This window comes from Typopeltis vanoorti, chromosome 14 (genome assembly GCF_054136105.1).
Source record: "Typopeltis vanoorti isolate ZY-2024b chromosome 14, IOZ_Tvanoo_1.0, whole genome shotgun sequence".
NCBI lineage: Eukaryota > Metazoa > Arthropoda > Arachnida > Uropygi > Thelyphonidae > Typopeltis > Typopeltis vanoorti.
The window spans coordinates 21,289,615-21,312,487 of record NC_143562.1 but is presented as its reverse complement, the minus strand read 5'-3'; the positions used below and the strand labels follow the sequence as shown (position 1 = coordinate 21,312,487).

The following is a 22,873-nucleotide window of genomic DNA, read 5'->3' as shown; positions in this document are numbered from 1 at the left end:
TCCTCGATACACAATTTTCTGATACCAAACAAACAGCCACTCTCCAATCCAACACACTAATTCACTATAAAACACTATCTGCTCCAGTTAAATTACCAGCTTGTGATGTGGCAATCTATCAAAGGTATATGCAAAATCAAAATATACCACTGTGTGTGTGTGTGCATCTTCCTGGTCAAATATATTTATCACCATGTTATAATAAGTAAGCAAATTGCTAAAATATGATCTTCCTTTAGCAAACCTATGCTATCTGTCAAAGAGAATGCTTATATTATCAATCCAATTCTGAACTTTGGTCCTAACTAGAGTTTCTGTCTCAAGAATTCCTATAAACCTTTCTAATCTTTGTTGTCTCAAGTCTCAGAAAAAATTGCTGAAGACCCATGAACTTTCATAAATCTATATTTACAAACATGAAACAGAAAAGTGTTTATAAGTTAAGGGGATAAAAATCCCTTATTGTTTTTCAGCCAGTAAGCGAAACTAAGATCGAACACTACGATCTGTAACGTTTCATGCCGACGAACTGTCAGCGTATCCAAGCGTAAGTGACCACTTGGTAGTGCCACACCACGGCAACTCGTTGCAAAGGTGAAGCAAGCTTCCTCACTGTTCTTGATATTTTCTCATAATGTAAAACACAGCTCTTAAGAGATGTAGTACTGTTTTACATTATGAGGAGAGGTCACTACCCAGACCGGTTTCAACCTTTTTTGAGGTCTCATCAGTGAGTAGCTAGACCTAGTTAATATCAGAGTTTAAGTGAAGAAAACTTACATACTTTTGCTATACGACTGACCGAAAGGTGTGTCACTATATTACATTATAACATAGTATAACTAAGATGAAAAGCCAAAAGGCTATTTTTCTCTGGCGAGGTTGATATAAGTTAAGGGGATAAAAATCCCTTATTGTTTTTCAGCCAGTAAGCGAAACTAAGATCGAACACTACGATCTGTAACGTTTCATGCCGACGAACTGTCAGCGTATCCAAGCGTAAGTGACCACTTGGTAGTGCCACACCACGGCAACTCGTTGCAAAGGTGAAGCAAGCTTCCTCACTGTTCTTGATATTTTCTCATAATGTAAAACACAGCTCTTAAGAGATGTAGTACTGTTTTACATTATGAGGAGAGGTCACTACCCAGACCGGTTTCAACCTTTTTTGAGGTCACATCAGTGAGTAGCTAGACCTAGTTAATATCAGAGTTTAAGTGAAGAAAACTTACATACTTTTGCTATACGACTGACCGAAAGGTGTGTCACTATATTACATTATAACATAGTATAACTAAGATGAAAAGCCAAAAGGCTATTTTTCTCTGGCGAGGTTGATATAAGTTAAGGGGATAAAAATCCCTTATTGTTTTTCAGCCAGTAAGCGAAACTAAGATCGAACACTACGATCTGTAACGTTTCATGCCGACGAACTGTCAGCGTATCCAAGCGTAAGTGACCACTTGGTAGTGCCACACCACGGCAACTCGTTGCAAAGGTGAAGCAAGCTTCCTCACTGTTCTTGATATTTTCTCATAATGTAAAACACAGCTCTTAAGAGATGTAGTACTGTTTTACATTATGAGGAGAGGTCACTACCCAGACCAGTTTCAACCTTTTTTGAGGTCTCTTACGTGGTCACTTACGCTTGGATACGCTGACAGTTCGTCGGCATGAAACGTTACAGATCGCAGTGTTCGATCTTAGTTGCGCTTACTGGCTGAAAAACAATAAGGGATTTTTATCCCCTTAACTTATATCAACCTCACCAGAGAAAAATAGCCTTTTGGCTTTTCATCTTAGTTATACTATGTTATAATGTAATATAGTGACACACCTTTCGGTCAATCGTATAGCAAAAGTATGTAAGTTTTCTTCACTTAAACTCTGATATTAACTAGGTCTAGTTACTCACTGATGAGACCTCAAAAAAGGTTGAAACCGGTCTGGGTAGTGACCTCTCCTCATGATGTAAAACAGTACTACATCTCTTAAGAGCTGTGTTTTACATTATGAGAAAATATCAAGAACAGTGAGGAAGCTTGCTTCACCTTTGCAACGAGTTGCCGTGGTGTGGCACTACCAAGTGGTCACTTACGCTTGGATACGCTGACAGTTCGTCGGCATGAAACGTTACAGATCGTAGTGTTCGATCTTAGTTTCGCTTACTGGCTGAAAAACAATAAGGGATTTTTATCCCCTTAACTTATATCAACCTCGCCAGAGAAAAATAGCCTTTTGGCTTTTCATCTTAGTTATAGAAAAGTGTTTAATTTTATATAACTTTTATTTTAGTAACATTAGTAATGCATCATATAGATTAATAGATAATGATTAAAATTTTATTACAACTTAATGAAACTGTTTAATGTCTGCAATAAATATATCATTCATTAATTGATGGAAGTTTTTTCACTTGGCTATGCTACCAATTATATATTTGGTTTAATCCTTTATCCAAGTGTATGCAAACAAAGTTTGCGCCTGAAGTATTTTCAGGACTGGGAAAACTCGTGGCAAAAGTGGTATAACTTCTCATCACTTGCCTTAGTATCCTAGTATCCCATAATGCATCTCCTTGCAGACATGTATAATGTTATGCATTAAGGGAAGGATCACTATTCAGACCGGTTTCGACCTCTATTGACTCATCAGTGGGAGCCAGACTCGTATATGGAAATCGTCAGATTAGTCCAAACATGAGACTGTGTCTGGACTAATCTGTGCTCAAATATGGTTGCATGGGTTCCATGAAGATGAGGAAACAGTTAAAAGATCCAGAAGTGGATTATCAAGATGATATCTATGTGGAATTTTGCATAAGAGATGATCTGACAAGTTTGAGAAACAGAAGAAGAGGAGATATATGTTAGAAACATACAAGTCGGTGAGAGAATTGCATAGTATGTACAAGGGAAATTTTGCAGCTCACTAAGGGCAGAGAGCACTTGGTCATTTCTGGAAGCTAGGTAAGGATGTGATCAGAAAGCATATATGGTCTAGATTCTTCTTATGGTGTGTGGTGAGTGAATGGAATAAGTTGCTAGCATTGTGAGTGCATCTTTACTGAATGAATTCAAGGAGAGATATGATAAGTAATTAGGCAGTGATGAGCCCCTGACTTCCTGGAGGTATCAATATATATATAATAATAATGATAACTTCATATCCATAGCTGCTCTGGCCGATATGGTCTGATAGATGTGAGTATTGCTTATGGCTGGTGCAGGATGAAGTCAGGATCATTCCTGGAAACTGACTAAAAGTGTGCATTTTTGGTGAATCAGTGGAGATCAGCTATTGTGATCCTATGACCAGCTTCATATTCAAAAAGAAGTATGATAGATATATAAATACAATTGACTAAAATGGTTCTCCCTTGATGAGTCGAAGAACTCTTTGGAAAAGCACACAAAATAATAATACTCCCCCCCAATATACATGAATGCAGTAAAACTATTACTTTTTCATATACACACAGGAACATCCAAAAACATGCCCTTATCCATTCACACCTAAGGACATACTCCATCACCTATCTATGACATCAAAGAGTATATGAAGTGACCTTGGACCTTTGAATTGGCTTACTATGGGCAGGCAAGAAAACCTGTTAACACCTACCTTACAGAAATACATTCACTATCATCATTATAGTAAGTTGGGTCTGGCAGACCATGCTGAAATAAAATCAAAGTGCTATGAAACAGTTTCTCCAACTTGTAACAACTTTCGTGTTACAATAGTAACACGAAAGAAATAGTTACAAGTTATAGAGAATGTTTTGGGATCAGTACAGTAATGAAACACTCCCTAAACCTCAGAAAGTATGGCTGCATTAACTTACCAAAAATTCGTTTTTGACCAACTTTTCCAGTACTTTTACCACTATGGCTGAGATACTGATTGCTCCATCATTTTTTACTGCAGTCTTAGAATCTCCTTTAGACAAGGGAATTATTTTGCCCTCTTTCAACTTCCTTCGAACTCTACTAGAGCTGAGATTTAAATTAAACAGCCTAGTCAAAGGCATTGCCAGTTCCCTTGCATATTCTCACAAAACCCAAGCCGATATCCCATCTAATCGCACAGATATATTTACATTGAGATTCTGCAATATCCTAAGAAATTCCAATTCATCCACCTCTGTTCTCACATTAGTGTCTGTCACATATGTTAAAGCAATAACCTCACTTGGATGATATACCCTTGCAAAGTGGTGACTCAGTAACTCAACTATTTCACCTGCTTCTGTCACCTTATGATCACTCATTACGGTTAATCTTCCATAATCATTCTTCCTCTTACCTGCCAATTAATGAAAGAACTCTATGGAATTTCCTTTAGCCTGCTGGGCTAGATTCTTCTTATAATCTGATTTTGCCTTCCTTGCACAGAGTTATGCTTCCTCCTAAGCTTGTCATAATCACCTTCCTTGTAATGCCACATATACCCCTTCTTGACAGAATATTCCTCATGTTTTCCCATCTCCCAAGTCAAGACTGCATGGTCACTTTTGCCAATCAGAGGCAATGAGGTCATCTTGGTTATGGATAGCTCTTATGATCCTATGACCATCTCCAATACTCTCACTCCCCTTGTCACTTAAATCTCATGTTGCTTCAAGTAATTATCTCTCACTAGTTGTATAAATTCCATTTCATTCCTCCCATGTGACCTTTTTCCTTCTAGTCTACGAGGGTGGTCTGAAAAGTTCTCGGCCTAACAATGAAAAAACAAATTCATAATTTCAAAATTATTTTTATATTTCAACATAATCTCCCTTAAGACTAATACATTTATTCCAGCAATGCTCCAGTGCAATTATCCCATCCATGTAGTTGTTCTCAGTAAGATCTGCAAAATACCCCTCTACAGCTGCAATCGCTTATTGATTCGAAGATAAACGCTGAACAGCGAGAAAGAGTTTTAGTTTTGGGAAGAGATAGAAGTCAGAAATCTGGGGAATAGGGTGGATGTTTCACAATTCATAGTGCAGATTCTTTAATTTTCCCATTGGCAAAACATCTTTGTGAGCAGGTGCATTGTCCTGATGACAGATGATTTTTTTCCTTCTGAAAACTGGGTCTTTTCTCAAGAAATTTTTTGTCTAGTTTGGTTAAAAGATTGGAATAATATTCCCAGTTATTGTTTTACCCTTTTCAAGATAATCAATAAACAAAATGCCTTTAGCATCCCAAAACACTGATGCCATGACCTTTCCTGCTGATGTTTCCTGCTTTGTCTTCTTTTGTGCTGAACAACCGGCTTCTGTTCCACTGGCAAAACATCTTTGTGAGCAGGTGCATTGTCCTGATGACAGATGATTTTTTTCCTTCTGAAAACTGGGTCTTTTCTCAAGAAATTTTTTGTCTAGTTTGGTTAAAAGATTGGAATAATATTCCCAGTTATTGTTTTACCCTTTTCAAGATAATCAATAAACAAAATGCCTTTAGCATCCCAAAACACTGATGCCATGACCTTTCCTGCTGATGTTTCCTGCTTTGTCTTCTTTTGTGCTGAACAACCGGCTTCTGTTCACTGTTTTGACTGCTGTTTGGATTCTGGTGTGTAATGGTAAATCCAAGTCTCATCCATAGTAATAAATCGATGCACAAAATCAGTTTTATTCTTGTTAAAATGCTCCAAGCACTGTTCAGAGATTTTCATGTGAATGCATTTTTGATCTGCTGTGAGCAAGCATGCCACACATTGCGCAAAGCTTTTTCATTTGCAATTCTTCATGCAAAATGTATCCTACACGTTCTTTTGAAATGCTTATAGTCTCAGCAATTTCACACACTTTGACTCGCTGGTCATCCAATACCATATCGGGCACTTGATCAATGATTTCTGGTGTTGTTACACTTTTTGGACGTCCTTCACGTGGATCATCTTCAAGGCTGGTACGGCCACGTTTAAACTCGGTAGACCATTTCTTAATTGTCGAAAACGAACGGGAAGAGTGTCCACAAACTTTTTTGAACTTCGAATGAATTTCTCTTGGTGTTAATTCTTCTTTTACAAAGAATTTTATAACACGATAGTCAATTTTATGCATTTCAAGGGATACAGACAACACTTTTGCTTCAGACAGCTGTATAAAACAAACTACTTGATAGAATGATTTGCAATTTCACATGGATGCTTATGACAGATGTACCAACTTAGAAAAAAAAAATCTTGTCCATAGTGTTACCATCTATGGTCAAGAACTTTTCAGACCACCTTCGTATATGCAATATGGTCCCTGAATTTCAGGTTGTTGTCTACCACCTCTTCCAGATCTCTTCTACCTCCTTTAAGTTTCCCCACCAAGTGTATACTTTGCATCCCATCACTGCTTACCAAATTTCAAACCTTACACAATGTAACACTGAACTGAAAGTTCCACTTACCTGCCCATTCATGCAATCTATTCAAGTCCTGTAAGGCCATAACATCTGCTTAATTCTGCATTGCTCTTCCCAATTTTGCATCATCCACAAACTGATGCATATCACTAGTTAAACCTGTGACAATATTATTAATATACAAATTGAACAACAACAATGGTCCCAAAACTAACCCCCTCAGCACACCTTCCTCTTTCGGGATACTGCACCACCACATACAACTTTCTGATACCTATCTGACAGACAGTCACTTTTCCAACTCAGAAGTCTGTTATCCAATCCCATCTGTTTCAATTTATTTAACAGCTTGTCATGTGGCAGTCTATCAAAAGCTTTTGCAAAATCCAAGTACAATACTGTATATGCATCTCTCCTGTCCAAGGTATTTGTCACCTTGTTATAGTACATATATAAGTTAGTAAAACATGAATTCCCTTTAACAAACCCATATTGGTAACCACAAAGAATACTGTTATCAACCCTTTTCTGTATTCTACTTCTCACCAATCTTTCTAGTACCTTCACCACAACTCCAGATATACAGATTGGCTTATAATTTGTAGCCACAACCTTATCGCCACTTTTATGCAGTGGAACAATTTTACCTTCTTTCCACTCCCTTGGAACTTGTGCTGTTGTAAACTCTTATCAAACAGGCAGGCCAATGCTACTGCCAATTCCCTGAAACATTCCCTTAAGTGTAGCAGTATGTCATCAAATCCTATCGTCTTATTGACATCAAAGTTATTTATTTCCTCAAATACCTCCTACTCACTCTCAATTATGCCGTCCTCTCCTATGTCCTTTACACTTAAGTTGCTCATGATTCCACCCTGATCAGGATGAAACAACCTTATAAATTGATCACTGAATACCGCAATAATGTCATCTGTAGCAGTTACAATTCTACCATTTTCATCTATTAACATTATCTTACCATAATTATTTTTCATTCTACTTACCACATATCTAAAAAAAACTATCTAAGGTTTTTCTTCAACTAATTTGCCAATTTCTGCTCACACTCCACTTTTGTTTTCTTTACTAATTGAGTCATTCTCCTGGCTTGTTCTTTATGAGGAAAGACTGAAAGCATGTAATCTGAAGAGTTTGGTGGAAAGAAAACAAGAGAATAATATAATTGAGACATTTAAATTGTTGAGATATATTTACAGGTCCTGCAGGGAGATTTCTTGTATAGCAAAAAGAACAAGGACCTATTCCTGAAAGTTGCAAATGGAAGTGGTTAGTTAAAAGCAGAAGAAGTGTTTTCACATGGAGGACAGTTGGGCCATTACCCGATAGGATGATAAAAGTGTGCCAGTGAACAAGTTTAAAGAATGATATGAAAAACTTTGCATTGTCAAGATAGGTCTCCATGATGAATGTTATGACTCCATAAAGGTCCCAAATAATAATAATAATAATAAATTTAGTTTAATGTAAGCTTGGTCCACCTTTGCTACGAGTTTCCTGGTGTTGTACTACCTGACCCCAGTCCTGAAGATACTTTCAGGCACAAACTTTGTTTGCTCACACTTGGATAAAGGATTAAACTAAATTTATTATAGTCTAACCAAGTGAAAAATAAACTTCCAACATCTTTCTCTAAATCCAGAGTAATTTAATAAAAAGGTGGCACACCTTTTGGCAACTCCTATAGGTAAAGATGACCTCGCTATTGCTTCTACCTGGTATCACCACATCTGGGCCTGGCGCCCACTGAAGAGACCTCAATAAAGGTCGAAACTAGTCTGGGTAGTGGCCCTTCCCTTAATGCATAACATTATACATATCTGCAAAGAGATGTGTTTTGCATTATGGGAGATACTGCGATAGGAATGATGTAAGCTTAGTCCACCTTTGCTACGAGTTTCCCGGTGTTGTACTACCTGACCCCAGTCCTGCAAACTTTGTTTGATGACAATTGGATAAAGGATTAACCTCCCTACCGGCTGAGGTGGATGAAATATCCACCCCACCATAGCATTCTGCATGGATCAAAACTTGATCGGCATTGTCCCTTTCATCATGCCATTACCTCCCTCCGCCGTTAATCCCTTTACGGCTATTTTAGAGCCATTCGTGGATTAACTGTTAGTGTCTGACTAACCGTTTGTGTCACCTGTCTTTACACACACTGTTTTACTTGGAATTTTCTTTACTGTCCTAAAATATTTGACTTTTTTGCCTCTAAAATGATTTATTGTGTTTCTTCGCAAAATTTGAAACGAATTTCACATGTGCGAAAATAATCAATCCTGAAATGACCATCGATCAGCCTTTGCAATGAATCTATTTAGTAGAAGCAAATGCTGCTGTATTTTAAATTTATTCTTCAAATCACTGCAACAGAACAGTTGCCCTGGTTGTTCCAATAAAGAAACAACTTTTTTCGCGAATTTTCAGATGTTTGCATTGAACATATTATGTCACGTATTTATATTTTTAAATAATATTTTTTTGAAATAAATATGACCTTTTGCTTTCTTTCCTAGCAAAATACCGTTATATGGATTATCACATTTCAGTTCTAGAAACGATTTTTGTTTTGTTTTATGAACAACAAACGATGTTATATTGCATAACTCGGTTTCCGATTGTGAATCTTTTTAGTATCGAGAATTTATATCCAATGATGTTTTAGCAGGGATTTTTAGCCTTTTTTTTTTTTTTGTAGGATGCACATTACTATAATATCCATTGCGTAACCACTGTAGATATGTTGAAAATATAATATGAAGGATATCATATACAGAATAAGTCAACATTTATGCTCATTTTGAATATTTGCTAATGCTTACCCCCTCCCCATCCTCTCCTGGAATTCAATCACATAACCACTCTAAATTTCTACAGGTTTGAAAACGTTTCTAGACAGTATTCAAAATCTATTACTTCATTTTACCGTTTCGACAAAAGAAATAAGGCTATAAGATTGTTGTACCCTGAAGCTTCTAATTCTGCACTATTTCTTTGCAATCTAAAACCAGCTGTTCTACTGTCTGCTGAAATGATTTGAAATTTTAGAAATACTATGCTATATTTTCACCACACAAAATTGTTTATATGCATACCACACAAAAGAAAGTTCAGTAGTATTATTTTAGTTTCTTTTTCTTAAAATAATCTAAATATTTTTACTTATGCTTCTGGGTGCTATTTCTGAAGTAATCTACGTCTTAGAAATACTTGTAGTAATCCTCTTAGCTGGTGGGAAAGGTAAAGGCTTAGATTACTCTCAGTGCTATTGAGGAAGAAAATTGAGAATGCTTAGCTAGAAGGGACACTAAAGTGCCTCAAGCTATAGTCCGAGATACATCAAGAATGTCGTGTTTTGTTTTCAATTGTTGATTAGTAGACATATAACATAGAAGAAAATACAGACATTTCTTTTACAGGCTGATACAGTATTTATGCTGAAATAAGTTCTTAATTTATAACGATCAGTTTCATTTTTATTATCGAAAAATTATAAATTATTTCATATAATTATCTTGAAAAAGAGGACTTGAATTATTTTAAAAGAAAAGGAGCATATACTTCACATAATCTTATTTTTTAGGGAGGGCAGGAAGGTTATATTGAAGACTTATTCAATTTGCATATATTTCAGAGAATTTATTTTATAAATGTTCGCAAGACAACTGTTTTGAACGTAAATCACTTGGGGAACATGCCCATTCATTTTAGTGTAAATAGTAGCAAAGATTTAGCTACTTCAATAATGTCACGTTTCTAAACTAGAAGAAAATGTCGTTATATCTGCTAATGTTAGAACTCTTACATACATGCCATGAATTCTCTATCAGCTATAATGTAATCAATCTACAGATTTCTGCCCTCTTGTATTCTACCATCTTATGCGCAGTGATTTCTTCTTTGTACTACAAGAAAAAAATCAGATAGCACAAGAAAAATATGGAGTATTTTCTTTTTCATTGGGTGAATTTACAATGTTCTCTCTTTGTGTTTTGAAAAGAAAGTACAAATGAATTTTTTTTTCTTACTATTTTTGCCATTATAACATCTGATACAATTAGAAGAGTGGCATTTTACCGTTTTCCTCCCACACGAGAAAAAGAAATATGCCAATAATATTGTTGATTCTGTCGAACTTTTGTAGTGGAAATTTTTAATACAAAACTTTGTAATTTATATATATGTATATATATAACCAAAAGTATTGCTTATTATAAAATTGGAGCATAATATCTGAACTAGCAGAAAATATATACATATCAATTTAAATCGTAACTGTTAATTTTATTTTGTAATGACCAATTATACAGGGAAACCAAGAAGGTGAAAGTGGAAAGAACAGTAGATTACAATATACAGAAAAAAATTTAGTGATATGCTTAAAGAATTTCATTATTCTTTATAAAGCAAAGTCGCTCAAGCATGTCCTTCAGGAAATCTGGGAAGTATACTTCGAATCATGATTTTGAACAAAAATATAATATAATATCAAATGTCGGCAGCTGGTTTTGTTAAATAATATTTCAAATAATTATTGTGAATTAATTTCTTCGAGAACAAAGAAAATGGTTTGTAGAGTAAGCAATTAGAAAAAAATTAGCAAAAAAATTAAAAACTAAATTGGTTCTGGAATGTAATGCAATATTTAAGTGAAGAAATTAGGCAAGGATCTTTATTTTGTCCAGACATTAAAATTGTATTTTACAATAAAAAGAGAAAATAAAAATAATTTCTATATTTTTAGTTTATCCAATATAACTAAAATTCAGTTACCCAGCATAGAACAAGGAAGTGCATTTCTTGTTATAGGTAACTGAGACACAGCTATGAGCCTGAGATAATCTGATTAAGTGCTCTCTTCAGTGTGAGGGATTATCACACCTTCTAATGGACGTGCTGGCCGAATTGCACTTCTTATCCATGTTCTTTCAACAGGTGTACTGAATCGTATCCAGATTTATCTGGACGTCTATAGACGTCCTAGCCGGTGAGGTTAAACTAAATTTATTATAGTCTAACCAAGTGAAAAATAAACTTTCAAATAATAATAATCCCTGACTTCAACAATAATAAAAATATTTATTAGCCACTGAGATGCTGTTTCTAATGTAATTATTATTACTATTTATTTATTCATTTAATTTTTTTTAGACATGGGGTTTATTTTTTAAAGTTATCCTTTATTAATTAAGTAATAGGTAACCCCATGAACTCACCTTGGGGAAAGAAGTAGTAGTAGTAGTGGTGGTGGTAACTCCAGTACTATATGTGGGCCTGAGATTCTGAGGAGTGGTAGATGGAGTATGATGGGAACCATTTACAATAGGACTGCTATCAGAAATAAAATTATTTCCTGTCAATTTATTTCATAAACATAAAAAATAATTAAAAAAAGAGTTTTTTAATTATTTTTTAAAGTAAGCTTAGAGAGTCAATATATCTCATTTTTTCATCCTCCTTTAATACGTTAGATTTTATAGTCTGTACTAACCAAAAAACAATTTTGCTACATAGAGAAATTAATCTTATCTAAGTTGAAGGATGTTGAAGAATACTGACAAGTAAAGAAAGAGAGGTGATTAATCCTCCTTATAAGGCTATGATTCTGCCATATCTTGTGCTGTGCACAGATTTGGTCACCTGGGTTTCATGTGGATTAGGAAGTGGTGGATAAGATTCAGACTAAGCTGGTAACAGGTTAGTGGAATGCTCCCTATGAGGACAGACTAAAGGTGTATGGGTTACAAAGTTTAGTAGACAGGTGAAAGACAGGGAACATGATAAAACTTATAAGTTACTAAAGGGATTCTATAAGATTGACGCAAAATAACTTTTTTAATATATGACAAGTAGGGAGAGAACAAGGAATCACCACTAGAAGTTGTGTAAGAGTGTAGTTAGTAAGGGTGTGCAGACTAGATTTTTTTGCCTGGAGAGTGATGAATGAGTGGAGTGGATTACCAGAGATAGTTGTGAGTGCCCCGACATGAATGCATTTAAGGAGAGAGATTATAGGTATTATGTAAACTGGTTAGCATGGGTATCTCCATGGAGATACCTGTATAATAAAAAAAATAATAATGATAGTTTCCTTTGTCAATTGGATCTGTTCTCTAACAGGTTTGTCTGTTTAGTGGGCAATAAAACTTTGCTGTCCCATATGAGGGTGGCTGAGTCAAAGCCACCTATACCTGAAAAGTCCTTATAAGGTACTTTGGTTCATGGACAACTGGGTTGCAGCCAACTATGTGACAGGACAACTGGGTGACAAGCTTCAAAAACCAACAAATTGAACTGCTGGATCAAAAAAAGGAACACTTGGTCACTATCTAAACATTTAGTTCCCTTCCCTCTCAAGATTCATCAATCATGATGCTTCACTGCACTTCCCAGAATTCCACCCTTAAACAAAAATAACATCCTAAAATTAGGACACTATTTTATTATAGAGATAAATATAGCAAGAAATGAATAAATAGGGAATACAGTATAACAGTATCAAGAATTCAATGACAATGGTCAGATTCTACTTCACTTAAAGAGTTTAGGGTACAATTTAGTTCCCATATGTTAAAAAATCAGGAAAAAAGAAAAAGAGCGATTTGACAACCGTAACGGATGTTAAAAGGGACGAAAGTGAGGCGGAAAGAAACGAAATTGAGAGAACGAATGAAAGTAGAAATGGCATGGTGCAGAAATCACAAGTAAAAAAAATCGAAAGAATGAATGATAGCGAAAAAAGAATGACTGATGGCGAACGTTGGACGCATGTTGGAACGAAAGTACTGAACCAAAGAAAGATGAATGACAGTAAAAGTGAGAAGAATGATAGCGAAAGTTGGACGCATGTTAGTCCGAAAGTACGGAAACAAAGAAAGATATGTGAGAGTGAAAGTGAGAAGAATGATAGTGAAAGTTGGACGTATGTTGGACCGAAAGTACGGAAACAAAGAAGGATGAATGAGAGGGAAAGTGAGAAGAGGGGGTCGAGAGTTAGAAAGTTAGAAAGATTTAATGACAGAGTGAATGTGTCGCGAGGTTCAGAAGGTGAATTGGATTGGATGAAGCAAGAAATGAAATGGATGCGGAATGAAATTAAGAGAATTCAGTTCAAAACTATTAAAATAAATCATGATGGCATGAAAGAGATAACAAAAGATGAGCGAGTGGCGTTGTATGGCGACTCCATTATTAAAGGTGTGCTAGAGGATAAAATGCACAAGGTATGTTTTCCAGGAGGTAAAATGAGTAGAGTGATTGAGGCATTGAATATGAGGCGGGAACGAGCAAAAGAGTTAATTGTATTAATTGGTACGAATGATTTGAGAGAGAACAAAGAGCATGTCAAAATGAATGTCAGGAGACTGCTTGGAAAGATAAAGGAGAATAGTGTGACAGGAAGGGTGGTCAGTGTGTTGCCTAGGTATGATTGTGGTGAAATGAGGCGGAGAGCAAGGATTATGAATGATATTCTGGCTGAAATGTGTGACGAGATGGGAGTACAGTTTGTTAATGTGTGGAATGAGTTTGAGGGACGAAGTGAGCTGTATGGGAGCGATGGACTGCATTTGAGTGGTTATGGTGTGAGTCGCTTGGAGAGACTGCTGCTGGAAGGTAGAGAAGTGAATAGAGAAAATGAATCAGATCGAGAGGGGAGTGATGTGGAAGAGCAGGAGAGTAAGACAGGAGAGATTGAAGGAGTGGAAATGAATGTGGAAGTGAGTGGTATGAGTATAGAAAATGAGAGAATGGGTGTGCAAGAGGAGCAGGGAAACGGCGAGGCTCAGGGTGGACAGGGATACACAGCGTGAGAAAGGTGGATGCTCCAAGAGGAGGTGAGAGAATGTGTAGGCAGGAAAGTAATGGGATGATCAGGGATCAAAAGAAACAGATGGAATTGCAAAGGGTTCTAAAATGAAGAAGCAGAAAGGGAAATGGCCCCAGTCCAGCATGGAGAGATCACATCGAGTGAGTGGTATCAGTGGAACTAGCTGTAGATCCAGAAATGAGTTGTTGTGTTTGTATACCAATGCTAGAAGTATAAGAAACAAGGCGGATGAAATGGTTGCACTAATTGCGTCTGTGCACCCAGAGATTGTCGGAATAAGTGAGACATGGTTAGATGAGGATGACATCCTGACAGGAATAGAGATGGAAAGGTATGATGTGTTTCGTGAGGATAGAAGGGGTAAAAAGGGAGGGGGAGTGCTATTGATGATAGAGAAAGAGTTATGTCCATACAAGGTAGTGATGCAAGAGGGAAATGGGGCCAGTGGTTTTGAGGCAGTATGGTGTGAGATAGAGGTGAATAGAATCAAATACTTGGTGGGATGTTGTTATAGACCTGGTAATGTGGATGGTGGTGATAGTGAAATGTATAGTCAAATAAGCCAAGCAAATAAGAAAAGGGTGATCATTATGGGTGATTTTAATTATGGCAATATAGACTGGAATGAACAGATAGCAACTGGAAGTAAAGAAAATGAGTTTCTTGAGTTTTTGAGGGATAACTACCTCAGACAGTATGTAACAGAGGGCACACGAGGATTAAGGGTCTTGGATTTGGTCATCTCACCAGAGGATGTAATTATAAATGAGGTATCAAATCATCCACCAATTGGTGAAAGTGACCATGAGGTGATTACTTGGGTGGTTGCCAGCAGTGCAAGGACCCCTGTGAAAAAAGGGTATATGTGGAACTACAAGGGTGGTGATTATGAAGAGCTCAGGAGACAGCTTGCAGGTGTAGCATGGAATGAGGAGTTAGCTGGAAAAGAGATCAATGCAGCTTGGGGGATTTTCAAAAAATATTTAGTGGATGCAATGTCTAAATGTATACCACGGGTGAGAAGGTTAAATAAGTTAGGTGTGAGATGGATGAATAAAGAGATTAAGCATGCAATACAGAGAAAAAGGGCATTGTGGAGGCAGCATAAGAGAAGTGGAAGTAACCAATTTCATGATGTCTACAAAGACCAGGCAAGGAGAGTGACTAGGTTGGTGAGAGTAGCTAAAGAGAGGTATGAACAGCAGTTAGCTAATGAAGCTAAAAAGAATCCTAGGGAGTTCTTTCGATATGTAGCCAGCAAAAGAAAGAATGATTATGGAAGGATGACATTGATTGGAGGAAATGGTATAAAGACAGCTGTTGCAGAATGTGTGGTGGAGATACTTAATGAGCAGTTCATAAAGATCTTTCAATCTTGTGAATGTGACTTCATGGAGAGATTAAGAGCAGTTGATGATGGGGAGGAGAGACTGACTGTAAGTGAGCAAGAGGTGTTTGGGGAGTTGAGTAAACTAGATGTAAATAAGGCTGTGGGACTTGATAATATATCACCACGTATTCTGAAGGAATGTGCCAGAGAGTTGACACCTGCCTTGACATATTTTTTTTAATACGAGTCTTGCACTTGGTCAAGTCCCTAAAGAGTGGAAGGAGGGCAAGATTGTGCCACTTCATAAAGGAGGTGATCGAACTCAAGCATCAAACTATAGGCCTATCTCTGTGTCAGGTGTTGTGGTTAAGTTGTTGGAGAAGCTTGTGAGAACTAGGATCCAGAGTTGGGTTGACAACAATGGTATAATCTTTGATGGACAGCATGGATTTACTAAAGGGAGGTCGTGTTTTAGTAATCTACTTACTTATTACAATAAAGTGACTGCTTCCTTGGACAGAGGAGAAGGATACACAGTAATATACTTGGATTTTGCAAAAGCTTTTGATAGAGTACCTCATAATAAGTTGACAGTCAAACTAGAGCAGATGGGGTTGGATATTAGATTAGTGCATTGGATTGGAGACTGGCTATCTGATAGGTATCAACAAGTTGTGTATGGGGGTGCAATATCCAGGAAAAGGAAAGTCACTAGTGGAGTGCCTCAGGGATCTGTTTTAGGGCCATTACTATTTAACTTGTATATTAATGATATTGGCGAAGATTTGGATGGAGATATTCAGTTGTTTGCAGATGATGCAAAGTTGGGACGAACCATAAAGAGTAGTGAAGATGTTGTGGCCTTGCAAGAAGACTTGAATAAATTGAGTGATTGGGCAAGCAAATGGGGATGTGAGTTCAATGTTGCAAAATGTAACGTTTTAAAATTTGGAAAACAAAGATGGGATGCAGAATTTATGCTTGGTGAGAATATATTGTTGGAAGTAGAGGAAATAAGAGATCTGGGAGTGATAGTGGATAAGGATCTAAAATTTAGGGGACACATCGCCAAAATTGTGAAGACAACACAAAGACTTCTGGGAATGATGAGGAGGACACTGACGTGTAGAAGTAGGGAGATTCTTGTTCCATTGCATAAGGCTTTGATTAGGCCACACATGGACTATTGTGCCCAGATTTGGTCACCTGGTTTTCAGAAGGATGAAGAGATGTTGGAAAGGGTCCAAAGGCGACTGACTAAGGTAGTTTCTGACCTCTGGAATGTCGAGTATGAGGAAAGATTGAAAAGATGTAATTTGCAGAGTCTAGTGGAGAGAAGGAAGAGGGGAGATATGATAGAGACCTACAAGTTGGTAAGGGGTTGTTATAGGATCAATGGTGGAGAAGTTCTACAGAGAATAGTGGGAGATCAGGGGAGAACCAGACGTCATACCTGGAAACTGTATAAAGAGGGTGTGAGTAGGGGAGTGAGAGGCAGGTTTTTTTCGTGCAGAGTTGTGAATGATTGGAATGCCTTGCCTGAGAGTGTGGTGTCTGCAAGGAGTTTGAATGTGTTTAAGACCCGGTATGATGAGATGTGTGTGTGATAAAAGGACCTCCTAGATGAGTCTTTGACTCCATGAGGTCTTGTTTAATAATAATAATAATTTGGTTCCATCTGTATAACAAAGTTTATTTTATTTTATGTGTTATTAATACTTTTTTTAAACCTGAACTTAAGCTGGACATTTTATAATATTATCTTGTCTTTATCATATATAATATTTTATTTTGTGGATAAGAAAGTATTCTTAAACTTGCACATAACATGGACATTTTATAATTATTTTATCTTTTTTTCATTAGAAGAATTTTATGTGTAATAAAGTCTTTTGATAGATAGTTGTTGCCCAATTGCCACCAAATTGCCACCAGCTCTTCGCATCCTAAATGGAATTGGAATACAGGCCTTGCCAACCAAATGGAATCATCATAGCTGTATTCGGTGCTTGGTTTTCTAAAATGTTCCATGTAGAAGTTGGCTATTGGGATGCATTTAAAAAGAAGCATACCACCCTTAAACAAAAAAAAACATGCAAAGGGGGTTGTGTGGTAGCACTCAACAGAATAAAATGTTGTAAAAAATCCATTAAGCCTCCAACATGATATCCTCACAGCACTTAAGCCTCTACACACGTAGAATAAAAGGCAAAAGTCTGCACTAAGTGAACGGTTTGAAGGAAGCTCTTTTCACGAATTTTCATGATTGTATATTTATTGATTCTTTATTCACAGAATAAATTGCAGAAGAGAGGGGGGAAAATCAGCATGGGACTACTGAAATTAGTGACTTGTATATCAGTTCTAAAGCCGGTACAAGAACTAGAGGGAATCTGCAATTTTTGTATACCAATGCTAGAAGCATTCGAAATAAGAGAGAAGAATTTTTGGCATTAGTGAGTGCAATCTCACCAAAAGTTGTAGGCATTAGTGAAACTTGGCTCTCAGCAAAAGACATGGTCACTGGAATTGAATGTGATGGGTACAGTATTTTCAGGGAGGATAGAGAAGATAGAACAGGGGGAGGAGTACTGTTGATGATAGATGATGTGTTGCAGCCAAAGAAAGTAGTATATCAAGATGATAGACATGTGAATGAGAGTTCATTTGAGGCGGTCTGGTGTGAAATAGTGATCAACGCAACCAAATATACAGGGTGTTCGGGATAAATTTGACATATTTATAATTAATTATATTTTTCCGTAAGTTACATGTATTAACACACACTTCTCTTCATTTAAAAGTTTGGACCCTTCTTCATTCATATACAAGATGTCAGAAAGGATGGATAGCTGGAACCCACCTGAATCATGGAAGAGAATAACTTGTATCATGATGATTCGTGCCCGCCATCAAAATAAGGATATTACGACTGCTGCCCAATGCTCCCTGAATACAGTAAAAACAATCAGGCATGAACTAGAGACTTGCAATGGTGACTACGAGGATGTAGCAAGAAGAAAGATCCCTAGCAGACGATCTGATTGCGTTCGTACAGCAGAATTCCTCGCAAATCTGCAGGAACAGGTGTTGAAGAACCCTGGCATTGGAATTCGGGCTTTGTTCGTGGAGTTGCTAACTGTAGTCAAGCCCTGGATAACAAGGGTAGCCAATGGTAGGCCGTATGTATGGCAGCAGGATTCGGCCCCTTGCCACACCTCTGGGAAAAGTCAAAAATGGTTGTCTGAAAATTTCTACGACTTCACCAGTCCAAATGTTTGGCCTCCAAACTCCCCAGACCTTAACCCCATGGATTATTTTGTATGGGGCGCAGTTGAAAAAGACACCAATCGCACTTCCAGTAATACAAAAGCCCAGTTAATGGATAAAATTAAAACAGTTTTTGCGGCCCTTCCCAGGGAGACTGTAGCATCAGCTTGTTCGAGGTTCCGAAGCAGAATTGAAGCTGTGATCGATGCTAATGGTGGTTATTTTGAGTAAATCTTGTTGATAGTATTGTAATTAACTCTGCCTGTAATGTTTTTTTGTCAATTCATTAAATTTAATAGATACAAAGAAGATTTTCTTTTTCCTTACGAAACTGTCAAATTTATCCCGAACACCCTGTACAGTTGGATGCTGCTATAGGCCAGGGGGGTACAGGGGGAGATACTGAATTCATGCATCAGCAAATTAGTGCAATGAGTGCAGGTTTAGTGATTGTTATGGGGGATTTTAATTATGGTGATATCAATTGGAAGGAGGAAATATCACGTAGCAAAAAGGAAATGGAGTTCATACATCTTCTAAGAGATAATTACTTGAAACAGCACATAACTGAAGGGGCATGTGGTGTGAGAGTGTTGGACCTGGTTATTGGTTCAGAGGATATATGCATAAGTAAGGTGTTCTCATTACCTCCAATTAGTGAAAATGATCATGTGGTATTGACTTGGGAGGTTGCAAAATCTGTGGATTTTTCTGTTAAGAAGGGGTATATATGGAACTACAGGTTAGGCAATTATAACAAGCTTCAGAGTGAGCTTGCAGCCATCCCATGGCAGAACATATTGCAGGAGAAAGATGTTAGCAGTGCATGGGATAAAATCAGCAGGTATCTGAGGAAAGTAATATCAGATTGTGACCCATGGTCAGGAAGACAAACAAAGTAGGCGTTAGATGGATGACCAGTAGTATCAAGCTTGATTTGCAAAAAAAGAAAATGTTATGAAGAATGTACAAGGAGAAATGCGATCAGTACACCCATGAGCAGTATAAGGCTCAAGCTAGGAAGGTTACCAGCATAGTAAGAAAAGCTAAATTAGATTATGTGAAGACCTTAGCCAATGAGATCAAAGGTAATCCCAAAGAGTTCTTCCACTATGTAGCAAGTAAAAGGAAGAATGACTTTGGAAGGATAACTTTAGTGAGTGCTGATGGTATTGAGGTGACAAAATCAGATGTAATAGTCAAGTTACTGAGTGATCACTTTTCAAAAGTCTATCACTCAAGTGAGGATATCTCTGTACCTGTAGCAATAACTAATATGAGAATTGAAGTTAAGAAATCAGAGGTATTTAATATATTGCAAAATTTAAATGCAAACACTGCTGTAGGTTTAGATGGAATATCAGCTCGGGTGTTGCGTGAATGTGCAAAGGAATTGTCAACCCCTCTTACTTGGATATTTAACTTAAGTTTGAACTTTGGTATGGTGCCTAGGGAGTGGAAGTTAGGCAAAGTGGTTCCTTTGCATAAAGGTGGCTCTAAAACTGCGGTAGTTAATTAGAGACCAATCACCATCTCAGGAGTAGTGGTAAAAGTATTGAAAAAGTTGGTTAAAGACAAAATTCAAGAATGGATGGACCAGGATATGATACTCTATAGAGGCCAACATGGTTTTGTTAAAGGTAGATCCTGTCTTAGCAATCTATTAACTTTTTATAATAGAATGACATCTGAGTTGGACAAAGGAACTGGCTACACAGTGGTACTTCTGGATTTTGCTAAGGCCTTTGACAGGCTACCCCATGGAACACTGTTACACAAACTGGAGCAGATGGGAATGGATACTAAATAGGCAATATGGATAGGAGAATGGCTCAGGGGGAGATACCAGAAGGTGGTGTATGGAGGAACCGAGTCCAGGATTAGGCAAGTGACCAGTAGTGTGCCTCAGGGCTCTGTGCTTGGGCCATTGTTTGTTTAATTTGTATATAAATGATATAGGAAATGGCTTAAAGGGAGATATTCAGTTGTTTGCTGATGATGCAAAGTTGGGTAGTGCAATAAAAAATCAAGCTAATGTTGAAAGTTTGTCCGCGCGGTTAGCCTAGTGGCTTTGCGCTTCGCAACCATATGCCTGGGGAAGGAGTGTCCTAGGTTCGATTCCCGTCGGAGACGTGAGGAGCTGAAGGATCTTCCTCAGCCATAGCCAAGTTAGCCGGTCTTGGGCGCGGGCAGTAGGGTTTTTTCCGCCAGTTTATCTGGTGTTTTTCATCCCGCAAGCAGGCAAACCGGCCCCTTGAACACACAGGGATACAGCCAAGAATACCTTGAGGCATAGGAGTGACCATTCTATCCTCGTATTTCGGTTACGAAATCCAAGCATGCTTGGAAGGTTGTGGGCCTTAAAGGCCTGTTAAAGCCATTGGGATAGATAGAATGTTGAAAGTTTGCAGGATGATTTAAATAAGCTTGTAGAATGGGCAAAAGGTAATGGATGTCAGTTCAATGTGGAAAAGTGTCAAGTCATGCATTTTGGTATTAAAAGATTACCAGCTGTGTACTACATTGATGGAACAGTACTCCAAGAGATTGATGAGGCTAGGGACTTAGGGGTGTTGGTAGATAGGGAGATGAAGTTCAGAGGACACATTGCTAAGGTGTCCAAGATTGAACATAGGATTACTTGGTGGTTGAGGAACACACTGACATCCAGAGACAAAGAGGTTATTATTCCCCTTTATAAAGCATTGATACTTCCACATTTGGATTACTGTGCTCAGGTCTGGTCACCTGGATTTCTTGGAGATGAGGAGGCTGTGAAGAGGGTTCAGAGAAGTGTGACTAAGTTGGTGAGTGATGTAAAAAATGCTCCCTAGATTGATAGATTGAGAGCTTGTGGATTGCAGAGGTTAGTTGATAGGCAGAGAAGAATGATATGATAGAAACATTAACATACTGAAAGGTTTTTATAGGAATGATGCAGGGGAAATGTTGCAGCTGTGTGATAGTGATGGAAGAACAAGAGGTCATCCCTAGAAATTAAAGAAGAGTGTGGTTAACAAAGGTGTGAGAACAAGGTTTTTTGCCTGGATGGTGGTGAATGAGTGGAATTCATTGCCTGACTTAGTTCTGAGTTATTCGTCTGTAAATGAATTCAAGAAGAGATATGACAGATATTGTTTTGCTAGTTTGGGTCTCCCACGATGAGTTTACTGACCCCATGGAGATACCCGTAATAATAATAATAATAATAATAATGAAGGAATGCTGCCCAGAGGGATCGTGTTAAATATTACTGTGTGAGTAATATTTAATGTGGGCCTCCTGCAATGGGACTTTCTTTTTCTATGATGAAGTTCACTTCAGATGCTAGCTGCTGAGATGTGCTAAAAATGTATCCAATGTGTCTGGACCATGAGGCTAAATAGCAAACACATTATCAGCTTAACACAGCCAGGCCATTGGTTTAATATAGCTCTAATGAGTGCTTGGGTTTCAAAATGTTCCATACAGCTAGATGGGCTTCTGAGGTGAACCGACAGCAGCCCATTAAGCTGTTTATATTTTTTCCTTTCTATAAGAAGTCACCAGAATAAATGTCTTGATGTGAGAAGAATTCTGATGAAATCTGATTATTATTATTATTATTTTTGTTTAGAGAGTGGTGAATGACTGGAATAAATTGCTACAGGTGTTTGTGAGTGCTCTAACAGTGAATGAGTTTAAGGAGAGGCATACTAGTGTGGGCCTCCTGCAATGGGTCTTCTGACTCCATGGAGAGCTGTATAATAATAATGACAACAAGAAGAAACAAATCTTAATAGATAACTTAATGATTTCAGTACAGAATTAAAACTGTTTTTTCTTGTTTTTTGTTTTTAAGTGAAATGTGTAGGCTTATAATTTTATAAGTGCTATACAGATAACTAATGGTCATTCAATAGCAGTGGAACAGTGATTTCAGGAATGTACTAAACCAAAATATGGAACAATAGTTCCATGATGCTGAAAACAGCATATCTACGTTGAAATTACAGTACATGCTGAATTTAGTGCTCCATATCTATTGTAATAAACATCCTATAAAAAGCATAAAATTAATAACTGCTA

At 37.4% G+C, this 22,873-nt stretch overlaps 1 protein-coding gene across 1 annotated transcript in view; it reads right to left on the bottom strand.

Annotated features, from left to right (window-relative positions):
* The window catches only part of LOC150099286 (uncharacterized), a 623,534-nt gene that overhangs the window by 29,795 nt on the left and 570,866 nt on the right, over positions 1 to 22,873 (bottom strand). The window contains exon 28 of the mRNA XM_090404213.1: positions 11,594 to 11,708. Coding sequence (XP_090260339.1) covers positions 11,594 to 11,708 — 115 coding nt within the window. The remainder of the gene's footprint in view (positions 1 to 11,593; positions 11,709 to 22,873) is intronic.